The 26,968-nt window shown below is 38.4% G+C and overlaps 1 protein-coding gene across 5 annotated transcripts; it reads right to left on the minus strand.

Annotated features, from left to right (window-relative positions):
• Nucleotides 1-595: 595 nt before the first annotated feature.
• Nucleotides 596-18,917, minus strand: LOC135461478 (dual oxidase maturation factor 1-like). 5 transcript variants are annotated; one of them, XM_064738603.1, is made up of 10 exons: nt 18,706-18,917; nt 8,294-8,355; nt 6,400-6,562; nt 5,176-5,233; nt 4,801-4,935; nt 4,124-4,183; nt 3,269-3,422; nt 2,797-3,008; nt 2,506-2,660; nt 596-2,318 (listed from the first exon to the last, which is right to left on the minus strand). In XM_064738603.1, exons 3-10 carry the CDS (start codon nt 6,559-6,561, stop codon nt 1,899-1,901), a joined length of 1,356 nt encoding a protein of 451 aa, XP_064594673.1. In that variant the 5' UTR covers nt 6,562; nt 8,294-8,355; nt 18,706-18,917; the 3' UTR covers nt 596-1,898. The 5 variants fall into 5 exon arrangements, with proteins under 5 accessions (XP_064594673.1, XP_064594671.1, XP_064594670.1 ...); XM_064738601.1 differs by lacking the exon at nt 18,706-18,917 and adding an exon at nt 15,896-16,543 and having other exon boundaries at nt 8,294-8,352; XM_064738600.1 differs by lacking the exon at nt 18,706-18,917 and adding an exon at nt 15,896-16,543.
• Between the last annotated feature and the right edge of the window lie 8,051 nt (nt 18,918-26,968).

Raw genomic sequence — 26,968 nt, forward strand, 5'->3', positions numbered from 1 at the left:
TGCCCAGTGGTTAGCGTGTTAGCGCAGCACAATGACCATGGAGCCTCTCACCTATGTGGTCGCTGTGAGTTGAAGTCTAGCTCATGCTGGCTTCCTCTCGGTCGCAAGGGGGATATCAGTTACCTGCGGATGGTCGTGGGTTTCCCCCAGCTCTTTCCGGTTACCTTCCACCATAATGCTGAACGCTGTCGTCTAAGTGAAATACGACGTACAATTCCAATCAAATAAATATATAAATAATACAAATTAGGGCTATTTTCGGAAGATGGATGCAATGATTGATCTAATGAGCTTGGTGTTTAACGCCGTCCTTAAGAATACATGTATATTATTCGACGAGCAACCAGAATGCCCGGAATAAAGTATAGACCTCTAGCAGGTAACTGACGACCTTTCATAAGTATGATACACAGATTTTCAGCAGCGTATTTGATCATACTAGCTATATCAATAACTTCTTGTCACCAAAGCACCAAATATATCCCTAAAATAAGCCAACACGCTTATCTAGCAAAGCCCAAGATGAAAGAGTCGTGAACTCCAGTTACATCACTATACAACTCTTTATACTAAAGGATTTAAGCAAGAAAGGAGATATATTTCAAGAAAACAGGTCACTCTTTATTCCCATGACGGCGAACATCGTTAAAACCATAATATGTACATACTTACAAAATATTACATAAAAGCACATGAGCATTCTCGAGGAACGGTCATGTGACATTCTGGACAAGTGAGATCACTCCATGGATAAAGGCAATGACAAGAATTCTGTCGCTTTCCAGGAATGACCTCAGTGGTTTTACCACCTTCTGAACGGGACGGTTGGATCCCCAGACTAGTGTTTTCAACACAATTATATTCGGACACCTAGAACAGCCAAATACGTAGAGAAGTAGAGTAGCAGACAGAGCGGGTAACAAGGCGCTATAGTTTGAGCAAGCAGGTCGGGTTGTTTGAGATCGTGACCTACGAATTTAGAACAGTCGCCATTCCACCATTTTACCACTGCTGTCAGCTCTCGCTTGGTCACATACCACACGAGACATTATTCCTACATACGCTCGTGAATTCCAAGTCTACGTTAACGACATTGCGGAACAAGTCATATTTAGCATTGCACAGAGACAGTGTTAACGTGTACAATCTCTTTCCAAAGTGACACGAAAAAATAACTAAGGGAAGGGGTGGGTAAAAAAAAACCAAACAAACAAAAAAAAAACAAAACATGAAATATACCGTACTATACATACATGTACAACGAAGAAGGATACCTCTTATAACGATTGTCATATCCAATGTAAATTTGATTTATCATATCAATTAAAGCTTTAAATTATTAATTAATCAAGTTACAGATCTACAAATAACTGTGCCTTCAACTTCCCAGCACTCGGTCTTTGTTATGATAACTATATGCTATCTACTGCATTACGATATGGATATCTCAAGATTAATAAATCAATGCCTACCCTTGCATCGTATATGAAAAACAGAGGGAGGTTTGTCATCAGATACTATGGAATGAACATGATGTAGCAAAAGATAAAAATGGCTATATTTCACCAAGAACAAAGCCAAATTTTTAGCTATAAGCAAGGCTAAGGGCTGGATGACATCTGCATTGTCCTAAGGTTTAGTAATCTATTGCTCTGTCTCACGCAGTGTGATCTAACTCCATGCAAATTGTTAACAAGGTCCCAGTCTAATGAGCATTCAGCTGTAAACAGCCTTTGTTGTTTTAATTAACTGTACATTAAATTATGCAAATATTTAACAAATTATATATATTACGTTTGAAAGACAATTATGGGTGATTTTGAGGTCAGAAAGGTCCATCGAGCCAGTCATTATATTGTTCATTGGTCAGATGGCCTCTTTGACGGTCCAATCAGAAACTACAAGTGTGTGTCTTTTTCCTCTGTGGGACTGTTGACTTCCGGATCCGGTCTTATTTCATCGGGAATGGAGATTGCCACGTGTTTCAGCTCACTCTGTTCGAACGGTAAAGATTCCATACTGCTGTTTAGCGAAGAGACTTCGGAAGCTGAATTAACATATTGTGGGAATTCATTTTCGATAAGCTGTCTTTGGCTTCCATGCGGATAACTGTCTACAGTCAAGCAATCGTGACTGAGAAACTGAGGTGCTCGGCTTAAGTTGGTCGTCGTCCTCACATCTTCTGCTGAGTGGTATATGTTGATCTGAATGTCTCCGTTCAAAGTCGACGTCTGGCGATCTATTGTTTGACTTTTCGTCAAACCATTCTTGGTCACCGCGTTATCGAGCAAGGACAGATAAGGCCGTTTTCTGGGTGTCTGAAAAAACAATGCAAATCTAATTAACATAAGCAAACTGCCATCTTAGTTTTTCCACAGTTTTAGGTAACGATTCTATTCAAGTATGAGCCACCTGAAAATTGTTTTCTTCTTATTTTGCACTCATACCAGTTAATACCTATACAGTCATCAAATTGTAATTTGTGATGTCACTGAGTTAACCTACCAAATTATTTTCGTTGGGTGATCTGGCCAGATTGTGGTTTGTTTCATCCTCATCTTCCTCCAACAAGGAATCAACCAAGAAAAACAGTGACAGCTTCCTAGGTATGACCCAGTCCAGTAGCAAGAGAAGGAGTCCCAGAAGGGTAGTTAGAATTCCTGTAACAATAAGAAGTGATTATCGATTGATTGCGTATTTGATTGACTGACTCATTGATTGATTAGATTTGTAAATATAACCCTCCAGAAGGAACTGTAATCTCATGGGAGACGGAGAAATGGGTGTAATACTCACCGGCTGCCACCATTAACCAAAACGACCAGTCGTATCTCAGGGTGAGGAAGCCATCTTGAAACGGTATTTTCATGACGTGTTGTGGTTGTAGCACGTGATAGATGATTACCGCCAGGTCTATCGTGATCCCACTTAGTAGAAACATGGCGGACCCGTAAAACACAACGCTTGACAGCAAAACGTTCGTAACAAGCCAAAAGGCAAAGCTTGTCCTACATAAAAGAAAACAAGAATTATTTTTAATGCATGCATTTAAAAATGCTTTTTTATAGCTCGCAGCAATACGCTGAGGTCAACCAATCAGTAAAGTTAATCAAGTCTGCATGTTTATTACATCAAAACATAATTTTGGCTCCAGGTTCTTTGTGTTATGAGGGAATAGATCTAGATCATTAAGGCAAAGGCCTATTTTCAATGATTGATACTGCTAATTAAAGCAGTATCTAATGCAAATACATGTGAGTCTGCTTACCACAGTAAAACGTAGGCGAAATAACCAGCATCTTTGAAGCTCCTTCCCCATCTGAGTCCACCGTCATCATAGCTGAAGTATGACGCCACGGAGAGGATAGGCTCCGGTAAACCCTTCTCTAAGCAGCCATTGTATTCCGACTGCAGCTGACCTACTGTTGTAATTAAAGGGAGTAAAATAAAGAGTTCATTCAAATTACTAAGACAGCCTATATACAGACTCTCATATTCATTTTTAGTAACTGTGTGGACGGTCATAATACTTCAGTTGAAATGAAAATATTTTCCCTACAGAAATTTTTTTCCTCTCAAATTTATTGTGAAAAAATTGTCATACGCCTGGTTATGACATTTGAATTAAGCATCTGGGTGGCAATGTCCTTACTGACAACGCTGATTGGTTGATGGAATACCTATCAAAATGTTAGATTGGTATGCCATGGGTGTTGAGCACAGCACTCGTTTAAAAAGACACTGGCGTTATACAAACAAACTACACTGACAACAAGACCACAAGAAATTCAGCTTTAGGCGTTTGTCAACAAAGCCTAGATTCGTAACAGAGCAACACACGCTAGCTCACTCCGCAATTACAGCCGTTTTGTACCCTCAATTTCCTCTACGAACATTCAGTTCTAACTCTGATTTTATAGGTTTCAAACAAATACATCAGTGTGTGGACGACAACAAAAACCAAAATAAGAAACTGACTTTTAAGTTTAATCCTCTGACATATGCATTTGTCACGTAAAGCTAAGTTTGCTAGTATTTCCTTGATGTATTAGAGCATGCATTTATTTTGACTTTAGAGAAAAATTAATAGCTTATAATTTATACTACAAATAATATTGCTTACCATCGAACCATTGTAGCCTCTCGTTATAATGCACTTCGCTGTTATGTGGACTGAAGGATCCTGAAAAAGAGAGAGAGGGAAAATTCAGTAAATGGGTGATAAGTTTGTGTTAAGTTATTTAAACTAGCGTGCAGGGAAACCAGTGGGATGTAAGGCTGACTGGAAGGGCCTCTGACCTTTAGGAGCTATAGGCGATTACCCTGACAACTATACTGGTCATATACCCGGAGCCTGCTGATTCATACAACGGTGTTTATACTTGAGTGACTTGTTTGCCTGGAGCTAGTGAGGTAGATTCAAGTAATTAAACTGATAGGTGGGTGTAAAGACATGATACGGCTAATTGTAACTCATCCAGATTAGCCAGTGGAAAGTATAAAGGCACTTGCATGTATAATTATAGTAGATCACTTAAAAGTGCTTCTAATTGTCAAACAAGTGTGTTCTGTGTGTTCATGTGTGTGGAAATTCTGCCGCTAAATAGTTATAATACTTAGTTCCATGATTTTTTCCCTTACTTCCACTGTTTTTACCTTACTTCAAATAGCTGAAATGTGATTAATGTTATCTTATTAAAATTTTTACCAAAAGCCTCAGAAATAACACGGTATAAAATTTGTAGAATTAAGATTAAAGTCTGTGTGTTCACAAAAAGCAGGGCAGAGTGGAATACTTACCAGAAAGAGTGATGTTGACACTACTTAATCCCATCTTCAGCCCCACGATGCCTTCAAACTTATGCCTGGACACGAAAGTATAAAAACTCTTGGTATACAGCGACCCTGTCTGCCAGCCATGACCAAATATGCTAACTGAACAAAAACAAAATAAGACAAAAGGATTGACAAAAAATCACATTATTTGCTAAACCTTAAAATATATGCCTAAAAGCCACAGTAATTTTATTTTGTGTCTCGTTGGATTTATACAATACATAGTATTACATATATTTTCGCAAATCTTATCATCACAGACGGTATCTCATTTGTTATACATTCGCTAGTCACATTCATTTAGAAATCTTCCAGAACTTAAAGTTTTAATTAACTCACCTAGAAGTGCTGCTCCTATAAACAAACTGTACACCACCCGTATAAATGTGGACCATCTCTGTTTAACAGAAAACACAGAAGCTATAACCATGTGGTGAAATCAAATGTAACATAAAGATGTTGTATTCTTTACGCATTACCTCTGTAACTCAATATTGTATCTTTATATGACTTTCACAAGAGCGTTGCCGCTGTCCTTGGTAAACGCTAGTGGAAAAGAAACCTGTATTATTTCAGAGATGGAACATGCGGGTAATCAGATAATAAAACGGTTTTACAATGTCTAAACTAAGTTATGTTTTCTTTTTTTTTTATCTCTGACATACATCCTACAGAAGCTTGAATAGGTTCGCGCGGTTCTCTGGACTTGCAGCACAGAATGCAGTTTGTTAGCTGCGGTTATGCTATCATGCATGAAGCAGCGACGGTGTATCATAGCGACTGAACTTGAACTAGGCCACTAGAACGCCATACCCGATTGATTTTTTTCATATATACAAAAAATTCTTTTCACTTTTTCTCTGATTAAAAGCTAGCATGCAACCGTTCCATTTTAGGACACACGCTCACGTACACATCTCTGATAAATCGAGCCACCCTACAAAAAAGCTTTAATCTATCCTATGTTACACCTGCATCGTTTCAATATGACCCAAAGGAAATAATTGTAGACCTGTAGCCCTGGGGTGGTTGGGACTGATAAAATATAAATATATGTACTTTCGTAAACTTTTTTCTGGAAATAATCATAAACTGACTATGTATATGGCTCGGTAGATACCAATGAGCACATCTACAAAAAAGTGTCTGCATTTTAAATCCTTTCCAAAGGAATTTCAGGTGCAAGGCCTGAATGGAGTTTCTACATACATACCAAGCAATTCCAGCAGAGGCTTCAATGACCACATAGTAAAAATATAGAATTACATCGTATTACAAAGTTCAAGTTCAATATAATTTTGGTCTAATTGCCCAAAACAGCAACAGCCGGCATACATTGTCAGTATAAGTGCAGTCTGGCTTACGTGTCGCCAAATTACCGGTTTTGAAATTCTAGGATAGTCGAGCAAAAGGCCAACGAGGGAGCGATGGGATTGGATGCACATATATACAGACGTTCTAGAGCAATGGCCCTGCTATTGTCACTCCCGCTGGGGTTTCCGATTAGTTCTATTTTGGCATGTGACCGAGTGGTTACGTGTTGCTGTTGTAAGCCGCCCTTACCTCTTTTCCACGAATTCCGATGGTTGCTATCAATGTTGCCAAGGAGACAAGAATGGAAGCGTAGATGACTGCCGCCAACGAGATGTCTATTGTGACGGCACTTCTGTTCTCTCCGTACGATGTGTACGCGTAGTCATTTCTAAACGCCTTAAACCAGGACATTCTGAAAATATCAATACGTTTAATGTCAATAACACGTTTTACTGAAGGTAAAAAAAAAGCACATCTTCATACACAAGAAATAGTGCAGCCGATTTTAAACATGTTAAAATCTGTCAAAGCTGTCAAAAGGAAATGGACAACACGTCAGTCAACCACCTATCATGCCAGGGTCTTTTCCGCCTTCTCTCTTAATGTGGTATGATAATTAATTTTGACACAGCGAGAAGCTTGTAATCATAAATGTATTAAAGGCTCATTGACGGCATTTTGTTTATTATCCTGCAAGTTGACGTACACAACATGTAACAAGAGTTAATTCCGAAGGTCTCACTGCATGCTGGTGTGGCTAGTACCTGCATGCCACTGTCAGGGTGGTTTTTAAACCATTGATATATAAGTGTGGGGGAATATTCTATAATTAGTCCAAGAAGGAATATATAGTAAAGTCTAGATTTTATCAGCGGGTAACATGCACTGGTTGGAGGGATTGCAGCGAGAAAATGAGAGATAAGATACATTAGAGGCAGTGAACCTTTACAGGCATATACATACATACAATGACATGCACAGATGAAACTAAAAGTAGGGTGTTTGAGGGGTTTATTTTTGTCCTTCGTCAAGCAAAAGTTTGGCCGACATCACTGTACACTATGAACAATGCGAGAGCTGGCAATAATCGCATAATTAGCGCCTATATTCTGGCGTTATAATACCAGAAATATGGAATGAACGTGTCACATATGTATATCTGAAAAAAAAGGATTAAAGAAACATTTATCCCAAAATAATCAACAATCCTTACCTGTCAAATTCCGACCCGTTGTAATCCATCGTGCTAACAAGTGTCTCATCTAAAATTAGCGACATTGTTTGAATGTTTCGCCTCAAACAAGCTGAATGTTACGATAAAATTTACTCCCTGCTTAACATGAAGGCGTGTTTGGTATATATATATCTTAGTAGGGGTAGTGTAGCCTATCACTACCAATCAGCTGTCATTTCCAACAAGCACAGACTGCCGTCTATCCTCTCAACTACCCATAGCTACCACTATGCATGAAATGCCAGCCCAGCAGTCTTGCTTCTACACCAACCTTTGACATCTGGAGTTGTCGCGCGCTCACTACTGATAGGGGGGGCTTCTCTATAGTGATGCGCTGTAGTGATGTGTATGCCGGGACACTTTAAAAATGGGATCGTCTACATCTGAGTGATCATATAAAAAAATAAATCTCTCGAGATACCCCAAACCATTACGAAAAAACGTGTAAGAGGCATACTCCAGGTTATAAACCGATCTTTCCATATAACGTTTATTCAGATAAAAAATACAAACCCTTAGGCATCCTAAGGTACCCTGACCCTAAAATTTTGTAAGTATATTTGGGGAGGGGGGGGGGGGCGTTACCAAAACAAAAAATTAGCTTAAACTAAGATTTAAAAATAGGTCTTGTAAATGTGTGTGAACTGTACCGATGTAAATCATCTTTAGTTGAATACGACTAACCAGGTATATAGATATGAAAGACAGAAACACCGTATGAAAGGGATGACAAAGTAAGCCAGCAGTATATAGATAACGAGCCTTATGTTATCGTCAAGGTCGTACAATGCTCATTTATAAAGACGCGAGCTCCAGCATATGATAGAGATGAGATATAATGAACAAAAAAGTTCACATAATTTACACAAGACAAATAACATGCAATAAGAAAGAAGACAGGGCACCCACCTGTTTGTTGTCCGTGATAATGTAGCTTCTAAGTTTTCTTGAGAAATAAATACTCGCACCTGCTGAATAAACAAACAAACTTAAGCATTAATCATTCTGTTGATCATTAACGTTTGTGTTTAGTCAACACTTTCAATTTTGATATCAGTAAATTTGTCCTTTTTCACAACAATGTGTCAAATACAATCTCTATATATACATGTAGCAAAGTACTTATAGTAATTTTCAATGTACATGAAAGGAATATTGTCGTTTAATATCTCTCATTTGTTCAAATAAACGCCTACAGTGTCGATTTATGTACAGTTAGACTATAACTAGTTTCGTTTTCGGATCTGTTGAAAAGGACAATCAATACACTGGATGATTTCATCTAACATAATTTAGGTGTATATGTTGCTTATGTTCCAGAGAATATATTGAATGTTTCAGAGCGTTGGGCTTGTAGGCATTAAGCAGTTTCATCACACCTTATGAATGAGTAAGACCATATAAATACCACACAACTATTTGTATGCTCATCAGGTAAGGATTGGACGCATATATTAGATTTAACACGACATGCTGCGGTTAAGTTTAGTCGCCAGGTCTGAAGTAAGTTATGTTCACCCAAGAAGTGTAGACTACGACTGGCCAATAAAAACACGAGGAGCGGTTATTTCTATTGATATTAACTTTGAAGCATTTATTTAATAACGGAGAGGATCGGAATCAATGTTTTTGCCCCCTGGAGCATGCGCAACCGGTTTGTGAGGCCCTTCCTGTATACATATGCCCCAAGCGCTGCCGGGAACTGTATGCAAAGAACGTCACAGTTGTATAAAATAACGACAGTTCCTCACAAAAAATAGGAAGGAGCGACGACGAATACACAGATAAAAACGCAATAATTAGACACATGTACTAATCAACTTCGTCCCCCCACAAGGTTTCTCTTCCGTATTTTGTGTTCAACCAAGATCATGTAACATGTCAGTCCACCCATGCCTCGCTGAAATCGCGAGTCGCGAAACATGCCTCGCTGAAATTGTGAGTCGCAACACTTGCCTCCCTGAAATCGTGAGTAGCGATGTTCAGCTATTGACTATGTAGATCAGTGTATTAAATAGCTGCATGTCTTCTTAAAGACTTCAAATAATTTCAGTTATGTCTGAAGCGGTTGTACTGATTGTGTTAATCGTTTTTTATGTTGCCTGAGGCCTTGTCAGGGACTCAAAATTTAAAACGGGAAAAAAGGTTGGCTAACAGATTGAATGACTTGATAAAGAGACGACTACGACCACGTGAAAAGAATTACTTGTGTGGCGAAATTAGGTCGACATTGTAAAAAAATTCAAGTGGTGTAGACCGGGCTTAAACTTCACATAAAGAAAACGAAGAGGGTACGAGAACAACAACAACGTTAACCTGCACGTAGACCAGTTTTCATTTATGTCCACACTCCACAGTTTGTGATGATTGCACACGAAACCATGAAAAGACAGACAAGAGGCCAACAAAACTTCGGGTGAACTTACAATAAGATAAAAAGGCCAAGAATCAAACAAAAATACAAATAGCCAGTAATGTCTGTCTCGAAGTTATTGCTTCTTCAGTGCAGATCTTCTAAAGCGGAGCTAGTTTGTAACAGTTTGCTCTACACTACCGATGTACAGACAACGAAGCCGTCGCCTGTCACTCGTTGTCAATATTGAACCAACGTCCACGCGGCAAGGTCACGGGCGATGGAGGTCACGAACATCAACCAGGAGTTAACGTTTACTTAGATTCCAAGATGTGTAAAATACTGGACGTAAAATCGTTAATGACATTGGCATGAAAACAAAAGGCAGAACTCTTCAGGTCAGTGTCATTACAACTTATTACGGCTTATTGGTTACGCTCGAGGATGGATGAAAATGTGTCCGTTACTGTCTCCACTATACGGAGAAGAGCCTGCGTTTCAAAAATGATGAAGTCTACCCTCTGGCTCAAAGCCAGCAATTACAATTGATTTGGCGGAGGAAGTGGAGTTTTTACAACAGTTTTCCTTTGCACTCTGACCTCCAACTTTCCAGATATCCAATAATCTGTTTGACATACATGATAATTGCGTAGTTAACCTTGTTGTTACAAATTGAAGTTAATGGCATGTTATATACAGACTGCGTTGACTTTGCTGGGATCAACTGTGTATAAACATTGCGATATATGGCAGACATTTCCTCGCACGACTATTCAGAATTTTGTTGTCATTTGGGGTTGGGATTGTGAAGAAATACCTCATGTATTATGCTAAGAGTTTTCAAGAAATAATACCTATAGTGAAGTTTAACAAGATAGCTATACTACGTATACGTTAGAATATACACATGCTGGAATAGGAAGCTATTCATTAGGAATATTAGTAATATCCCTAATCACACAGGTTTGGATCATTATATAGAAATCACCCAAAGCTGTATCGCATAAAGTTGACTATTGGTTCCATGGTTACCGTAATGCAAGTACTTCTAACTTGTCCCACGGAGACAATTCCAAATGACTATCTAAATCCAGGCTGTTCAGTGGATATATAATTAGTCTAATGCATCCTGGTGTCGTTGTGTGCATTGCGATTATAAGACTATGCTAACATATGTCACTTCTGTGTACCTCGGCATTCACATAAATACGACATGGTGGATTCACATACCTGCGCAGAACTTGCAATGCCTGTTAAGCGAGTGTAATTTAGCCAGCATAGGCAGCGCGAGAGCAGGTTAGGCAGATTCACGGTCAGAAAAGATTGGTCAGCAAATATGGTAAATATTCCTTGCAGCTGACAACCATGCGAGCTCGCTAACAACACGAATATTTCTTAGCGAAAATATGTGAGCAATGATTTTGTAAAAGCGTTTATTTACTCTTCTATTTTCGTTTCGTTCACTATAGGGATAAATACGTGGTTACGTTAGAGCTGGGATAAGCTGATATATATCCAGGCTAACAGAGATACCCCACTGCTGAAGGAAATCCGCCGTTCACAACGTTATTGAAGAAAAAAAAGATCCTGGCATGATGAGAGATGAATGAAGCATTGCCGGATGTGAGCGAATATTCAGCCAGAGAAACATTTAAGGAAGTCATTTATATAGCTAGCACAAGGAAGTCAAATGTATTCAACTTACGAAAGTCAAATTTAGTCAACTCATAAAAGACAAATGTAATCAACTCACTATAGACAAATGTACTAAAACTCACGAAACACAAATGTACTAAAACTCACGAAGGTGCAGTCAACGCAAAATGCCATCTGTAGTCAACTCTTGATGCTCAACTCACGAAACTGTTCTCAAGAATGTCACCTATACAGTCAGTTCAAGAAAGTCAGCTAAGGAATGAGTCATATCGATGCTACCGTGAATGAATACAAAATCTGTCTCTAAATTCTTAAATATCTCTTAAATATCAGGAATGATTACTTACTTACCGACATCTTGAGATCCACTCAATTCGAATAACTCTTGGGTAACAGGAGACTTAACACCTTAATTAACGACGAACGTATCGTTTAGGTAGAAACGAGTTCTGAATACCTCTACCTCAGTATTCTACATAGTTACGTGTAGTACAATCAAAGAGATTCACAACAGCGCCTCACAATCAACAGCAATCTCCAGCAGGAAATCCAAAGCATCAAAGAAGCTAAAGAGCGACTTGGAGGAGTCTTTATACCTCATTGTCTCCGTTTTTGTCGTTGAATGACCAAATTAACGGTGGGAGTTAGTGGAGCGAAGTTGTGCCCCGGGACGGTTATGCAGTGTAATACCCGGGGTTTAACCCACAACCGTCCTGGACGAAACCTTGGGGCCGTATGGGTCCCGCTGCAGCCTCCGTTGCCAGCAGTCTGTATGGATAAGACTTAGCTGAAGCGTGATCGAAATGCTTCATACTTTACAGGTTTGTTTTCCAGGTAAACCGTCTAAGCCTCCAGTTTTCTTCGCAGACATACCTCTGTCATTATTCGCATATGGCTGAAGCTGATAAAAGTTGTCTGCTTAGGCGCAAACAGAGCAATACACAACAACGGCCCACAAATCGTAAATTTGGTAACTTGGGATGCATCAATTCTATATTTTTCGCGTTGAGACAAACTGTCATGGCATCGTTGCTTGAGGAGGTGGGGATGTTAAATTGAATGCGCAAAACAACGTCAATATCGCTCTCTCCCTCTCTACCCTACAGCCGTCAACGTTTAACAAATACCATGGGTAGGCTTTCCCCTGAATCCTGTGTTTTGAGCCTAATTCCTGTTCACCTTTGACACGTGCGGGTTCAAGCCAATAACAAATCGACGCTAATATTTTAGGCAGGGTTTAACCTGGCTGTAGTTTCTGCCAGGGCCGGCACTGACACACCGGATAACCCGTGAGCGTGGCACACAGTTCCTTCAACGGCTGAACGTGTTTCCAGTCACACAACAGACACACTAAGGACAGCTTCGTCAGATCTGCACAGCCACTAACCCTCAAATACACATTGCGACTTCTCTGTTTGTCTTGAGATTACGATAAAGCTAGTAGAAGCACAACATAGATGCGTCCGTTTAAGAAAGTCAGTCCGCCGATGCCACCTATTTTGTGTCATTTTCAGAATGTATCAGATTTTTTTTCATTCATGTGTGTCAGTACTGTCCAAAGTAATCACTGACGTCAGTAGTTACACACACCGCCAAATGCGTCATTTACGATCAAGTTTTGGGTTAAAACGAATTATCTTTATTACATTATTAAATACCCTTAAGTATTGTAAGCTGTTTGTCGATTACCACTGGGTAATGGATCTACCATTTTAATACCTTCCATTCGATCGTATAGACCCACAAGTGAAATTATACAGTGGATAAACAGAAACACGTGCTACTGTTATACACTGAATTCTTACTTTAATTTTTGTCGATCCAAATAGATGATCACATATATGATTAACAAAGACATAACACTGTGGGCCTACTCGGCGGATTATGTTTCAAGAAAGTTCTCCAGGAGTGGGAGGAAGGTTATTGTAAATATTTAACTGTGAAATAGAACTGAAAGTTCTTTACCTCTTAAAACACCGATGCTATGTATCATGTATATATGCATACTTAAGTAAAGATTACATGAATTGCGCTTTGTCTGTGCAACACTTTTCCGGGCTACGCCCAGACACAAGCGTTTTTCCCCTATTACCTTCAACGTAGCACGAGTCCATCATAACCACACGGTTTGGGGAAAAAATTCATTTTAAACATTACCCCTTATTATTTAATTGCTTTTGGTTTGAAAGGTTTCGTATTTGACATTGATCTAAAATGGATCATCCCATTACTTGCCCGTTGGCTTGGGTGTGATAGTTTACATAGAGCAATGTTCAGATGCATTTTGAAGAGACATTATCTGTTTCAATTAAGACTTTATTTGCATATTTTTGCCCAGAGTGTGTTTCATATCTCACGTGATGTTAATTTATTTATCACACTTCCGGATACGCCCACCTGCATGTAGTTTGACAAGCATCCCGTCAGCAATGTATAATTTAAAATTAATATCTGATTAACAATGGAGGTAAATTGGTAAGCTTTTGCAAAAATTCTTATTTTGAATTTATCTATTACATCTTGAGGCATCATGTGAACAATTAAAATCAAATTAATTACGAACGGAACTGGGTTTAGCCATGCACTGGAGGTCATGCGGCTGTATCATTTGACATTCTCCCAAGCCTTTTTTGTCAAACAGCTGCAGCTAATTAGGAGCGACTGTTACGTAAATGGTTAGTAAAATCTAAATTCCCCCCCCCCCCCATCTTCATGTACCTCCATGAGAAGAATCTTTTTTCGACTCTTATTCACACCTTTATATATTTCCTACTCTATTTCTCGATTCTTCACATTTTTCTATTGCTAACCGTTAAGAATCAGTTTCTCTTATATAAAACTACTATGTTATAGCTCCAATCAATCCTTGCAGGACTATTCAACATGTACATCTAAAGGAATCCCTGATTCGCCTATGGCTTTAAATCAGGAGGTTCGTAAGGTGCCTGGCGAAGGGCGATGACTTCTCTCGGGCTCGGCGTCGTTTCCCAAACCTTTAACCCAAACGCAGTAGGTGTGAAGTACCACGTTAAGCCCCAATAAAATGAATCACTTTAAACGAATCCTGTAGCTACATGTATCATGCACCATTCGGTACTGTCTGACTATTGCCTTCCACGCAGACTTACTCATCCACTCTTTCGGCCACTCAGCTTTACAATCTCCATATATTACCATGACACCAAAACTGACAACACGCTAACGGTGCACATCTATCTTCTGACACTTCACACGGTGACCTTCCTGTCACACCTACTAAATTTGTCGGTCACTTATTGAATTATTGATAGATGGATTTAGTTATATAAAGCGACCTTCGTTCTCAAGTATGAACAACTTTATACTTAAATATTTAAGTATTTATTTGATTGGTGTTTTACGCCGTAGTCAAGAATATTTCACGGCGGCCAGCATTATGGTGGGAGGAAACCACAAGTTGCTGACAGGCCTTCTATTACATCTTGAGGCATCATGTGAACAATTAAAATCAGATTAATTACGAACGGAACTGGGTTTAGCCATGCACTGGAGGTCATCCGTCTGTATCATTTGACATTCAACCAAGCTGTTTTTGTCAAACAGCCGCAGCTAATTAGGAGCGACTATTACGTAAATGGTTAGTAAAATCTCCATCTTCATGTACCTCCATGCGAAGAATCTTTTTTCGACTCTTGCCCACAGCATGAGCTGGACTTGAACTCACAGCGACCGGGTGAGAGGTTCCTGGGCCAATACGCTGAGCTAGTGCGCTAACCAACTGAGCCACGGAGGTCCCATTATAGTCCAAATCGGAGAATATATAGCATCAGGTTGACGTTTACCAGCCTTGCAGTCACTTTACATATGCGCATAAGGCTGGAACAAAGTGCCAATGCGTGGACTCGAACTCGCCACTATTCATTGTGCTGCGGGGTTTTTTTTAAAAATTATTTCACACCTTCAATTCAGCCGCCTATGAAGGCAGAATCACGTAATCACACCTCACTGTTTACTCCAGCTCATACTTTTCTTATTAGAGCGTGACGACTTTTATCTCTTCCTTTTTGTGAATATTATGCAAGAATTCCATGACGCATGAGGCCGGCATGATCGGATTAAAACTGTTCGTAGATAGAGGTTAATGTATAGTAGATCTTACCAAGCAGCTTGACGCACTGGCAGCAACAGAATTTTTGTTTTCAGTTAGACATATTTTTGACAGGCAGTTGCTTTATGTGGTCAAAGAAAATCGGGGTTATCTGTCTTTTGGCTGGTGGGGAAAGGAGGTATTTTTTTTCGTGTCACGCTTGATTCTTGAAACTACTATACTATAACCAGAACTCTGTACACTATACAATATTATCGAGACGACTACAAAACATCACAGCCTATTTGATCCCGCATGTCACATTTACGATTAAGTAGCCTTTAATTGGTCCATCGTATGATAACACAAGCATTGATCGGACCGAGGCACACTAATACTGTAATAAAGTAATCGCATAAAAAATATATAGGCTTACCTGAATTTCTTTCTGACACCTTCCCTGCAGATTAAAAATCTCTCTCGCTTTGTTTTCAGTGGGAATATATGAAATGAGTGGGGAAAGACATGTTGGAAGAATTTATATAGAAGGGCCTTGTGTCAGTGGTCTAAAATTTGATTGGATAAAAATCTCAAAGACGTATAATTAACCCATGTGATAAAAATAGCTGCGGCCTGTAGGACTCAACCGCCTGTGTCCGTGTCTAGAAAGCGCCGCACAGTTAAGGCGGTATAACGGGAATTCCCCCATGGACAGTGAATAACAAACAACCGGAACTTCAGCTCTTACATTATATACCTTCCGATTGGGATAAATAATACTCACCGGAAACAGGCTGTTGCCTTCTACCGAATATTGTGTGATTTGGATTTGAACAAGGTATATAAGCTATCTTTTGTTGTCTTGAGTCATGAACTGTAATAATATACGATGTAACGTTATGACGAACAACGGTTTGACATGACAACTCACCATAGCCCTGTAATCCGGTTTTGATCGAAGTGATCTGTGAACGTGATTCAATCCATTCTAATGTCCAAGAAATACCAAGCTCAGAATTACATGTATGACAAACCAAGAGATCATGGCTGTGAGACTCAAATATAGACTCAAATCGTGCAATGAATACAGCATGAAATGAAATTTGTACAGCTTTCTGACTGTAAATATACGGAATTTAAATGTCATTTATAACTTCAATATTGTTAAATCTAATTTATTGGCAGTGGTAGAGCAGCACGGTTTCTGAAGAAATTTAACATGTTTACAAATGCTTTGAAAATATTACTATTTTAAGACTGTGAAATTAGCGTTTATATATGTGTTGGGATCGGCATTATAAATGCTCAAAATCTTGTAAAAAATCTCTTTACGTCCAAAATTAAATCTTTATCAGCCTTAATATTTTAAATTAGTGCATGACACTCACATTTAACAGCTTTCACTCAAGTTATTTCACATTTTTTAATATGTTGTATCATTTGAAATGCTGACAGTTTAACATCTGCATTTTGAGAGAATCATTCTAGTAGTTTCAGTGAGATGTATATGATGGATTAACTGCGTGAATTACAATTTATTTACTGTTTTTTAAAACAATAACAATAGGCAAATTTTCATCTGCAGATATGGGTAACGGGGAAACAGAATATTCCTGTACGTGACAATAGTAGTCAATACGTATAGATTTTCTTCCTGACTTTCAACGTCGTTACCGAGGGTACTAGAGTCTATGTTTCCTGACTAAGTTAATAGTGGCGCACATAGCTACTTTGTTAAACTCAGCACACAGGGGATTAAATCCTTCTTGTATCATACCAAAGACTTTTAAAATAGTATTTGTTAGCCATGACGTCAGTATAATGTGACTTGGGTGGAGTGTCATGTCTGGTGTCTTCGGCAAGATATTACAGTGGCGGTAACATGGACTCGCCCTGTCACAAGACAGTGTATGTACTCCCGGTGATTCCCCATCGTCATAGGATTGAAACATTGTTAAATACGACGTAAAAACCCAAGCTTGCATACATACTTACATACATACATACATACATACATACATACATACATACATACATACATATTTACCTATTTTGTCAAACTTCAGTGAACATCGTATCGAGCAGTGTAAGGTCAATTGATGAAATTAATTATAATGATTCACAGTTTCAACTGCATTACTTATGTATACAAAGTGCAAACCATAAGGTGTAGGTCTGCGATTCACATAGAGCCTTTGTGAAATAAACAATTTATACTGTCGTACAAATGACTTAATGTTCATTGTTTGTTGGTATATCGTTTTAAGTAAAATAAACCATTTATATTTGTGACTGTCAGCAATGTATCAGCAACCTGGGATGGTCGTATGTTTCCCCCGGGCTCTGGCCGGCTTCCTCCCACCATAATTCTGGCCGCCGTCGCATAAGTGAAATATTCTTGAGTACGGCTTAAAACACCTATCCAATAAATAAATACGGCATTACACAGCCACCGTCACAACCTTTCAGGATTTCATTGTTTATCATCGAAAACTTCAGCCTTTTCTTTTTCTGCGGAACCTTAAACGTTTAAGCGCTTCATATACTGTTTTGTCAACAGACGTAAACACTTTTTATGATGATTACTTTCATATAGTGTATACATCTATATGAACATTCCGTTTCGCGAAGTTTTCCTCACCTAAGTCCATCTATGTCCATTCATGTATACACATACGGTGATTCTTATCGCGTCTCGCAGGCTTGTATCAGTACATGTACAAATACAAACTGATTTGCACACACACATAGGCCGATTCTTATCGCTTATCACAGATTTGCATAAATACAAATACAAACTGATTTGCCCACACACATAGGCCGATTCTTATCGCTTCTCACAGATTTGCATAAATACAAATACAAACTGATTTGCGCACACACATAGGCCGATTCTTATCACTTCTCACAGACTTGCATAAATACAAACACAAACTGATTTTCACCCTGCCTCTCAAACTTCTATACATCTATATGTACACTGATTCACAACGTTTTCCCTAACACTTTCTCAAAAGTTTCTGTCAGTTACTATACACACATTCATTCGCAACATTTCTGTCCCATTTTTTTATAATCGCACATACCGATTTGCCATTTCTTCAAAAGACCATAAAACACAAATATCCCGTAATCTCGTTGATCTTTACTCCAAACTGCACACACACTTTAGCATGTGTTATTTGTCTAAAATCGGGAAGGGAGATGCTACTTTCCCCTCATATATAATATTATGTATATTTTTACTGTCTCCTTTCTGTCTGGCGATAAAAAGTCATTTTTTCAGTTGGAGGCAATCCACGACAATCCATTAAATAAATCCATTATTGGGGACGTATATAAACACATAGGCTTATGTCGGTTATATCCTCAGAAATGTCCGCGCATGTGTAGTCAAACCGTGTCTAATCACAAAGGTGCAAAAGCTCCACGTAACTTTCCCGATGATCCTCGTGTTACCACTGCTCAGTGGCATACATCCAATAGCGTGTTTGTAAAGTTTCACGTGAACAGTGCATGCACAGCTTTATATACTAGCCGTAGATACCGGATGCCGGACGTGGTCAATAATATTCAATCACTCACCTCTATAGTCATAGCGACATTTACTCGAAACTCATTCATGATAGTGAAAACAGGATCCACTTGTCCTTGAAAACCTACCAACACGCCTTTTACACCACTTACACCTACATGTACATGGATTAACAAATTCTTTCTTCATTCAACATTGAATTCAAATCGCCTAGGAACTCTATATGCGCAAATATGCATGGATAGTCCACTTTAATTGCATATATTTTAGTCTATATGAAATCAGTGTATAAAGCTGAAAAAGCTTAATTAAGTCAGATGAAAAATTTCAATGTTTTAATTTGATTTGTGCTGTAATGAAGAAAACGTATTTCAGCTGTATGTCTGGGGTTTGATTATATTGCGAATGTATGAAGTCGAGGAAGACAGAATACTGAAAACGCAACATTTAAGATTTTTATTGGTTATTGCTTTTTTCCTGAAGATCTCATGTTTCACTCTCATAACAAAGGTTAGGTTATAACAGATGGAGAAAAACAAATAGAGCAAGGAGGTAACTCTGCACGTTGTTAGGTAATTGAGCAAAACTTGCAAGTCGACTATGATCAATGAACTTATAATTGACATTGAAATGTGACTTAAAGATGAGAAAGAAAGTGGTCAGTAAAGCGTGAAAGTTGTTTAACCAATCGCTAAGCTAGCATTTGTGGGCGTCGTATCTTTCCTGAATTTACATCATTTAATCAGTATAATACGTAAGCGACTATTACGCCAGATTACATGCACTTGTTTACGGTCGTCTGAATATGACTCATGAAAGCTTGTCGTTGAACAACCACAACTGAGATTTATTCAAGTGCAAAATCTAGGCCATAACACATTGTTAAATTCAATGGTTGAAGTTATAAATGGGAGTAGCGCGAAACTTACCTGAGCGAACCATGAACTGTATGACCTATCGATGTAGTCAAACCGCACATATGCGGCCAGACAAAATTCTGTCATAAACATATATTCAGCGAATAAGAAAGTCAGACGAAAGGCTAAAGAAGTCAGGTAATTGAAATTATAAATCAGTGAGATAAGGGCTATTGCAATCCTATAATTCACACCTTGTTATTATAACTTAAAAGGTATTGAGAAAAAAAGCAGAATATTTGCGTTTTTCGGTGGGGGGGGGGGGGGGTAGTGGCAGTAGCAGGGGTGGACAAAAAATCGGGTGTTGTTGATGTACATGGTAAGGAGAAAAATTCTTCCAGTCTCAAAATATTTATTTCATTTTCTTTTGTTTAAATCACGTTTAATGCATACCTGTGAGAGTATTTTTTTTTACCTTATACAGTTATATAAGAATAAACCAACTTTCGTTTGTAATAGGCAAAGAAATAGTATATCCCAAGAAAGTCATTGCACACACTTTTAAAGATACTAGCTACGAATGCTTTCATGAAAACGTTTGTCAAGTTTGCAGTTGGCGTTTGTTCAGGAAATAACAAATACATGCCTACATGATACTAACGAATCAGGATGTCTTATACAACCTTCCATTCACAGGGCACGAACTCACGTATCTATACTATACTATACTATTCAAATTGCGACTTCTATAGGAAGCGGAATATGAATATATTTTAGATGCTTTAATATATAGATCTTGTACAAGTCCGCATCCATATGTTCCACGTTTGTTGTATAGTTTTGTGGTATTGTTTGGTATAGTATGTAGACAAATGCATCTTCAATGAGTTTGAGAGTTCACTGGTAAGCATACAGATGTGTCAAGATGCACACAGTGTAAATAAAGGCAATCTTCCAACATATGAGAGACACTCGTTTTACACAAGCTTTATAAACTGCTAAAAAGTTTCTTTTTAATCACTGTATTATACCTTTATGACTTCCTTATTTTCTAAAAACGAGAGATTGAAGTAAAATACCATGCAGCTCAGTATATAGCATTTACAGTAACGAATCAAGGTATAGCAAAACATCAACACTCGATAATATCGTTACCATTTGTGAATGGTTTCACTGCCAGCATCTTGTAGAATGTAATGAAGAGCGAAGGAAATACACGCTTTTGGATCTTCAGACAACAAGAATTGATAATATCGTCGCCATTTGTGAATGACTTTGGCAAATAAGTAATGTGATATTCTGTAAGAATTGCGTTTGAGTATGTGTTGTGAAATAGAGTATAGTGTCAAGGCGGTGTTGAAATAAATCGTAAGTTCATTTGACCAGCGAAGTCAATTGTTCCTTACGCATTGATACGTGTGACAGTCTTCCCAAAAATTACCCGAGTACACACACAGTGTGCCGCTATATAGAAACGTGTACTAAAACCATATTTATTTGATTAGTGTGTTTCGCCGTACTCAAGAGTATTTCACTTATATGACGGCGGCCAGCATTATGGTGGGCCGAAACCGGGTAGAGCCCGGGAGATACCCATGACCTGCCCACGTACGGCCAGAGTGGAAGCCAGCATGAGCTGGACTTGAACTCACAGCGACCGCATTGGTGAGAGGCTCCTTGGTCATTGCGCCGCGCTGGCGTGCCAACTACCGAGGCCCCTTGTATGGATATAAGAGTATGACAGAAACCAATTGTTTGTTATATATGAAGTGGATTATGCATGTAATATTCATCATATTTCATTTTTCGTGCACGGAAATGAAAAAAAAAATAAGTGGGGTTGATAAAACACGCTAAAAAGTTATTTTTTACATCAAACCTAAATTCACTAAAAGGAACTTTGATTGACTGTTTACGATAAATTGGGGAACTCTTCTTGGCTTTTGATTGGATCATTTAGTGAAAAAGACGAGGAAATGACCTAGAAGCCTTCTGGATGTATTCGGCGATATCTGTGGTTTGGCCAGTACCTGTTACAAATGAACACAAAAATTCTGTTACCTTTATACGTACTAATAATAGAAGAAGCTTCTAGACGGTGCTGGTTTTTATCATTATTGCTAATCTTCAAGTTCCAGCTACTAACCTCCTGTAATTTTTCAAAATAACACGCTAACGAGATACAGCATATGTTTGCAGCGTTTTCCTTCCGTTTTCTGTACTACAATGGTAATAAATTCTCTTGGGAAAGTCAGCGTGGATTGCATCCAATTGGGCCCATTTATACATTGCCCTGTGTTATGGATGATGTTTGTAAATATGAACAATATTGTTAGAATATTGCAAGTATACAGTTCCAAAAATTAATTAAACATACACATAAATATGGAAGCGGTTAACTTCTAAAAAAAATAAAGTCCTTTCAAAGTTAATCTTCAACCGTGTGGGTTATTTTGCCGTCTGGAAAGCTCAGAAACATATTTTTAACTGTTTGAAACCTCACAAACAAAGGCCCCAATGTCGCACGTGAGAAATGCCCGTTAGCCCTGGAACGCCTGCAGCACGAGGAAATCATGACAGCCTGTTGTACATAGGAAGGATCGTATAGGATCGCAGGAAGTCTATGGCTTTTCCTCAGATGTTATCTATATATGACGCAGTAATTCATTGGTTACATCTCAAGCAAATTTATCATACATAACGTAGTTCACTACCACTCATGCAGATTTACTTTAAACGTCATTTATGTGTATCAAGGGCAACAAAATTGTTCAGGTCCCCTGGAGCCTAATTTGATATGTGCATGTGTGAACATGGCTTAAAACACATTGACTTTACCATATGTAAAGATAATATCATTTTCACAGGATTAGCAACACCTGAAGCCCATTACCTTGTACATTTTTTCACTACACGTAGACATAAGTATAACTGACATTATATGAAATAAGAGCAATGAGTGACGTGCTTGCCTTCGCCTTTATCATGCATGTAAGTCTTAAAACGTTTATGCATCCAGGTTTGAATCCTGATGCATTTTGCATCCGCGTGTACATATAAATTAATTTTCGAAGAGAAGTAAAACAGTAGTTCGAACTTTCCAAAAATCTCAGCTCATCGATTACGTTGTACTTTTAAATTTACTTTGAGCTTTAGGACCGCCTTGTTGGTGGAATACAGTTAATATGCCAGACTTCAAATGTCACACTGAGCTAGTGATTGGTGGATAAGTTAAGTGGGGAATACCCTATATAGCTGTAAAGCTCGACCTTGATTTCCGCATTGTCCTTACGCTCCTTCACTGCTTCACATGGTGTAAAGCAAGGTCAAATCCTGGATCAGCCCAAGTCTAACGCAAATATTCTCAAATATAGTTTACTCTTCACACACAAGCAAAGTACATTAAATAACCTTCTTATCGCCATTGAATTAACCATCACTTACATAGAATGTCGTCAAAAGTGACAAAGTATACGTGCATCTAACGCCTTTATAATACAGGTTGACTTTAAATAGCCTTTGGGTTTCTATGAAGCTTTCTACGAGAATCTTTAAACATGAATAGTCTGTCAACATTTATAAAAGCAGTATATATGTACTTTTAATGTTCGGTGCGTCCCTGCTAATGCGGCCATTCATTATTTAAGGGTTGTTGGCCTAAATTATATATATATATATATATATATATATATATATATATATATATATATATATATATATATATATATATATATATATATATTGAAAACAATTGTTCCAGATTATGTATTTTAATAAGATTATGGTTTTCATGTTTTTATTAAGGTTTGGTATTTTATTTTGAATATATCTGTCTATATTTTATTAAAATGTTCCCGTTATTGCATCGAAAAACCATTCACTGCCTCTTGATTTAAACATGCTCTGGCCGTGAGATGGTTGAAATACTGCCGACGCGCCGTTAAGCCATGATCATTCACTCAGTTCTCTTTTTCAGTATACGGTTAAATTCTGCTCATCCATGTCATGTTCCTGACATGTTATAAAGAGGAGTATACGTATTATAAATTCTCTTTTTTTCCATCACATTTTCTTGCAATATGCTCATATATTTTTGTGATGACTGACATGAAAATATTTTCCTATAATTCAAAACAATAAAAACCATCAAATAATAACAGTGATAATTAATTGGTATGATATGATCGATTTTAACATTTCATTTACTCGTCAGCATACCATATGACATTGAAAGCATTTAATCATGAAGCTTCTGATAAGTTTGTTCTCAAAATTTGGGTTTCTTTTGTGTGCGAAAGAATGCCTATAGTGATGTAACGTGTAATGTTCTGGTTTTGCCATCTATAATGTAATCAGTCTTCTTAATTGGACGGAATAATAACAATCTTATTTCGGTTTTAGCTAAATGCCCATGGAATATGTTTGAAATTTTTTTTTAAAAAGTACAAACTTCGTTTATTAATGAAACGCTAACCAGCAATGTAACCGATCTAAAGAATGTAATGTGAAGTTGTAATCCCGGACATGGTTTTGTCAAGCAGATATCAATGGCACGACAAGAATGGTTGATGCATGAATAAACACATCCTGCACTAGAACAAACTGTCCATGACGAAGACAGCTTATCAGTTGCTCAGTACACACAGGTAAGGTGTAACCCCTTTGCGAGGAATGGGGAAGAAAACTACTCCTCTTGTAGCTTAGGTTAATGACTTGGGAGATCAGTGGATTTAATGTCAATACATACATGTCATGAAGACAGAACCTGGCTACGTGCAGTTACTCACAAGATCGGCGCCACAAGGTACACCGTGAGAGTGAGAGATCTGTCAAGGCCCCTAGCCAAAACTATGTTCACAACTTACATTTATCAACACATTACTGTGTTTTTAAATCTCGAAACGCATCATAATTACATGTATTTAAATAATTATTTCTCCTCGTTTGGTTCGAAACAGTAGAATTTATTAACAGTTCAATATTTTACTAACAATCGGTAACAATAAAACTGAACCTCGGGGAACTAAACCATGTTATGCAGACAGTGATACGCTATATATATATATATATATATATATATATATATATCTACGACACACACACACACACACGCGCGCGCGCGCACGCATACATATACATACATACATGCATACACACGCATGCACACGCACACACAATGTTATGTTGAACAACTATTGCACATTTGCAAAACTATTTAGCAATGGCTTGTTATTGTACTATACTTACATAGTGGTATTATGACAGGCATTAGTACGAAACCGGGAACTTCTAGTTTACCGGTACAACCTTCTGTGTAGAGTTTACATTATAAATAGGGCCTTGTTCGCTCATCCGTTTCCCGATGCCCTGCCCGTTGCTATTTTAAGTTATTTTGATATTTAAAAAAATACACGGGTCAAAGTCTAGGACTCGACCACACAACATCACAAGATTTAGCAGGGATGACTTCAACAAACTACTGTGTGATGACCAATTAAGTCTCTAATGGATTATTACGTAAGGTGCAATAAAAGCAGAAAAAGGTGGGGAGATTTGAGGGGCTACCATGGCTCCGGAAGATATTGCCTTCCAGCTAGGCGACTTTCAGGTGATAATTTTGTGAAATCTGAGCAGTTTTGATTAAGGTTATTTATGTCTAACTACGGTCAGAAACTTGAGAATAAACGAGAGCTTGAAGAAGCCAAAGATGGCGACAAAAGCGGAAAATATGAAAAGGGAAAGCAGACAACAATATCCATTTAAACACTCACCGCATCTTAGAAAAATACTTCGTTTACAGTACTCACACTAATCGCCAGCGTTAACTAGATTCGAACTCATTGTCTCAATAGTCAAATGAGTATGGCTGACAATTTCACTACTTTCCGGTCGATCTGCCGTGGAATTGTGAGGTCACCAGTTCGAAACCTGCTATTGCTAGTGAGGCTGCGGTTGGTGATTTACCAGGCCAGGGTAAGATAAAGCCACAGGTAAGCACTTTCACAGAACTTTGGAAGTTACATTTCTCGTAATTGCTCCAGTAAAATACGTTGTCTAGGTTATATACGACCACAAGGCAGCGCCATTTATAAAGAAACTTACCAAAAATTAAAAGTTTTGTAAAACTTTTGCCGGCTTACTGCTACTGTGCAGAATAAGGCGATGAGCCATGCACTGGTGTCAAGTCTGATGTTTTCCACATGGTGTGGGTGTTTTGTCAGACCATGTATACTTTGGAATGGGGTGTCAGGTCTGATGTTTTCCACATGGTGTAGGTGTTCTGTCAGAACATGTATACTATAGAATCGCGTGTCAAATCTGATTCTTTCCACATGGTGTAGATGTTCTGTCAGACCATGTATACTGTAGAATAGGGTGTGAGGTCTGATGTTTTCCAAATGGTGTAGGTGTTCTGTCAGACTGATGTTTTCCACATGGTGTAGGTCTCTGTCAGACCATGTATACTGTAGAATCGGGTGTCTGGTCTGATGTTTTCCACATGGTGTATGTGTTCTGTCAGACCATGTATACTGTAGAATCGGGTGTCAGGTCTGATGTTTTCCACATGGTGTATGTGTTCTGTCAGACCATGTATGCAGTAGAATCGGGTGTCAGGTCTGATGTTTTCCACATGGTGTAGGTGTTCTGTCAGACCATGTATACTGTAGAATCGGGTGTCAGGTCTGATGTTTTCTACATGGTGTAGGTGTTCTGTCAGACCATGTATACTGTAGAATCGGGTGTCAGGTCTGATGTTTTCCACATGGTGTATGTGTTCTGTCAGACCATGTATGCAGTAGAATCGGGAGTCAGGACTGATGTTTTCCACATGGTGTATGTGTTCTGTCAGACCATGTATACAGTAGAATCGGGAGTCAGGACTGATTTTTTCCACATGGTGTATGTGTTCTGTCAGACCATGTATACTGTAGAATCGGGTGTCAGGTCTGATGTTTTCCACATGGTGTATGTGTTTTGTCAGACCATGTATGCAGTAGAATCGGGAGTCAGGTCTGATGTTTTCCACATGGTGTATGTGTTCTGTCAGAACATGTATGCAGTAGAATCGGGAGTCAGGACTGATTTTTTCCACATGGTGTATGTGTTCTGTCAGTCC

This window comes from Liolophura sinensis, chromosome 1, assembly GCF_032854445.1.
Source record: "Liolophura sinensis isolate JHLJ2023 chromosome 1, CUHK_Ljap_v2, whole genome shotgun sequence".
Classification (NCBI taxonomy): domain Eukaryota; kingdom Metazoa; phylum Mollusca; class Polyplacophora; order Chitonida; family Chitonidae; genus Liolophura; species Liolophura sinensis.

What these genes read in the sequence shown, in the direction of transcription:
- LOC135461478 (XM_064738599.1), bottom strand. An exon ending in TATAGGAGCAGCACTTCTAG is followed by an intron (nt 4,936 to 5,175) that starts GTGAGTTAATTA and finishes GTTTTTGTTCAG; the next exon opens with TTAGCATATTTGGTCATGGC. An exon ending in CACCCAACGAAAATAATTTG is followed by an intron (nt 2,319 to 2,505) that starts GTAGGTTAACTC and finishes TTGTTTTTTCAG; the next exon opens with ACACCCAGAAAACGGCCTTA.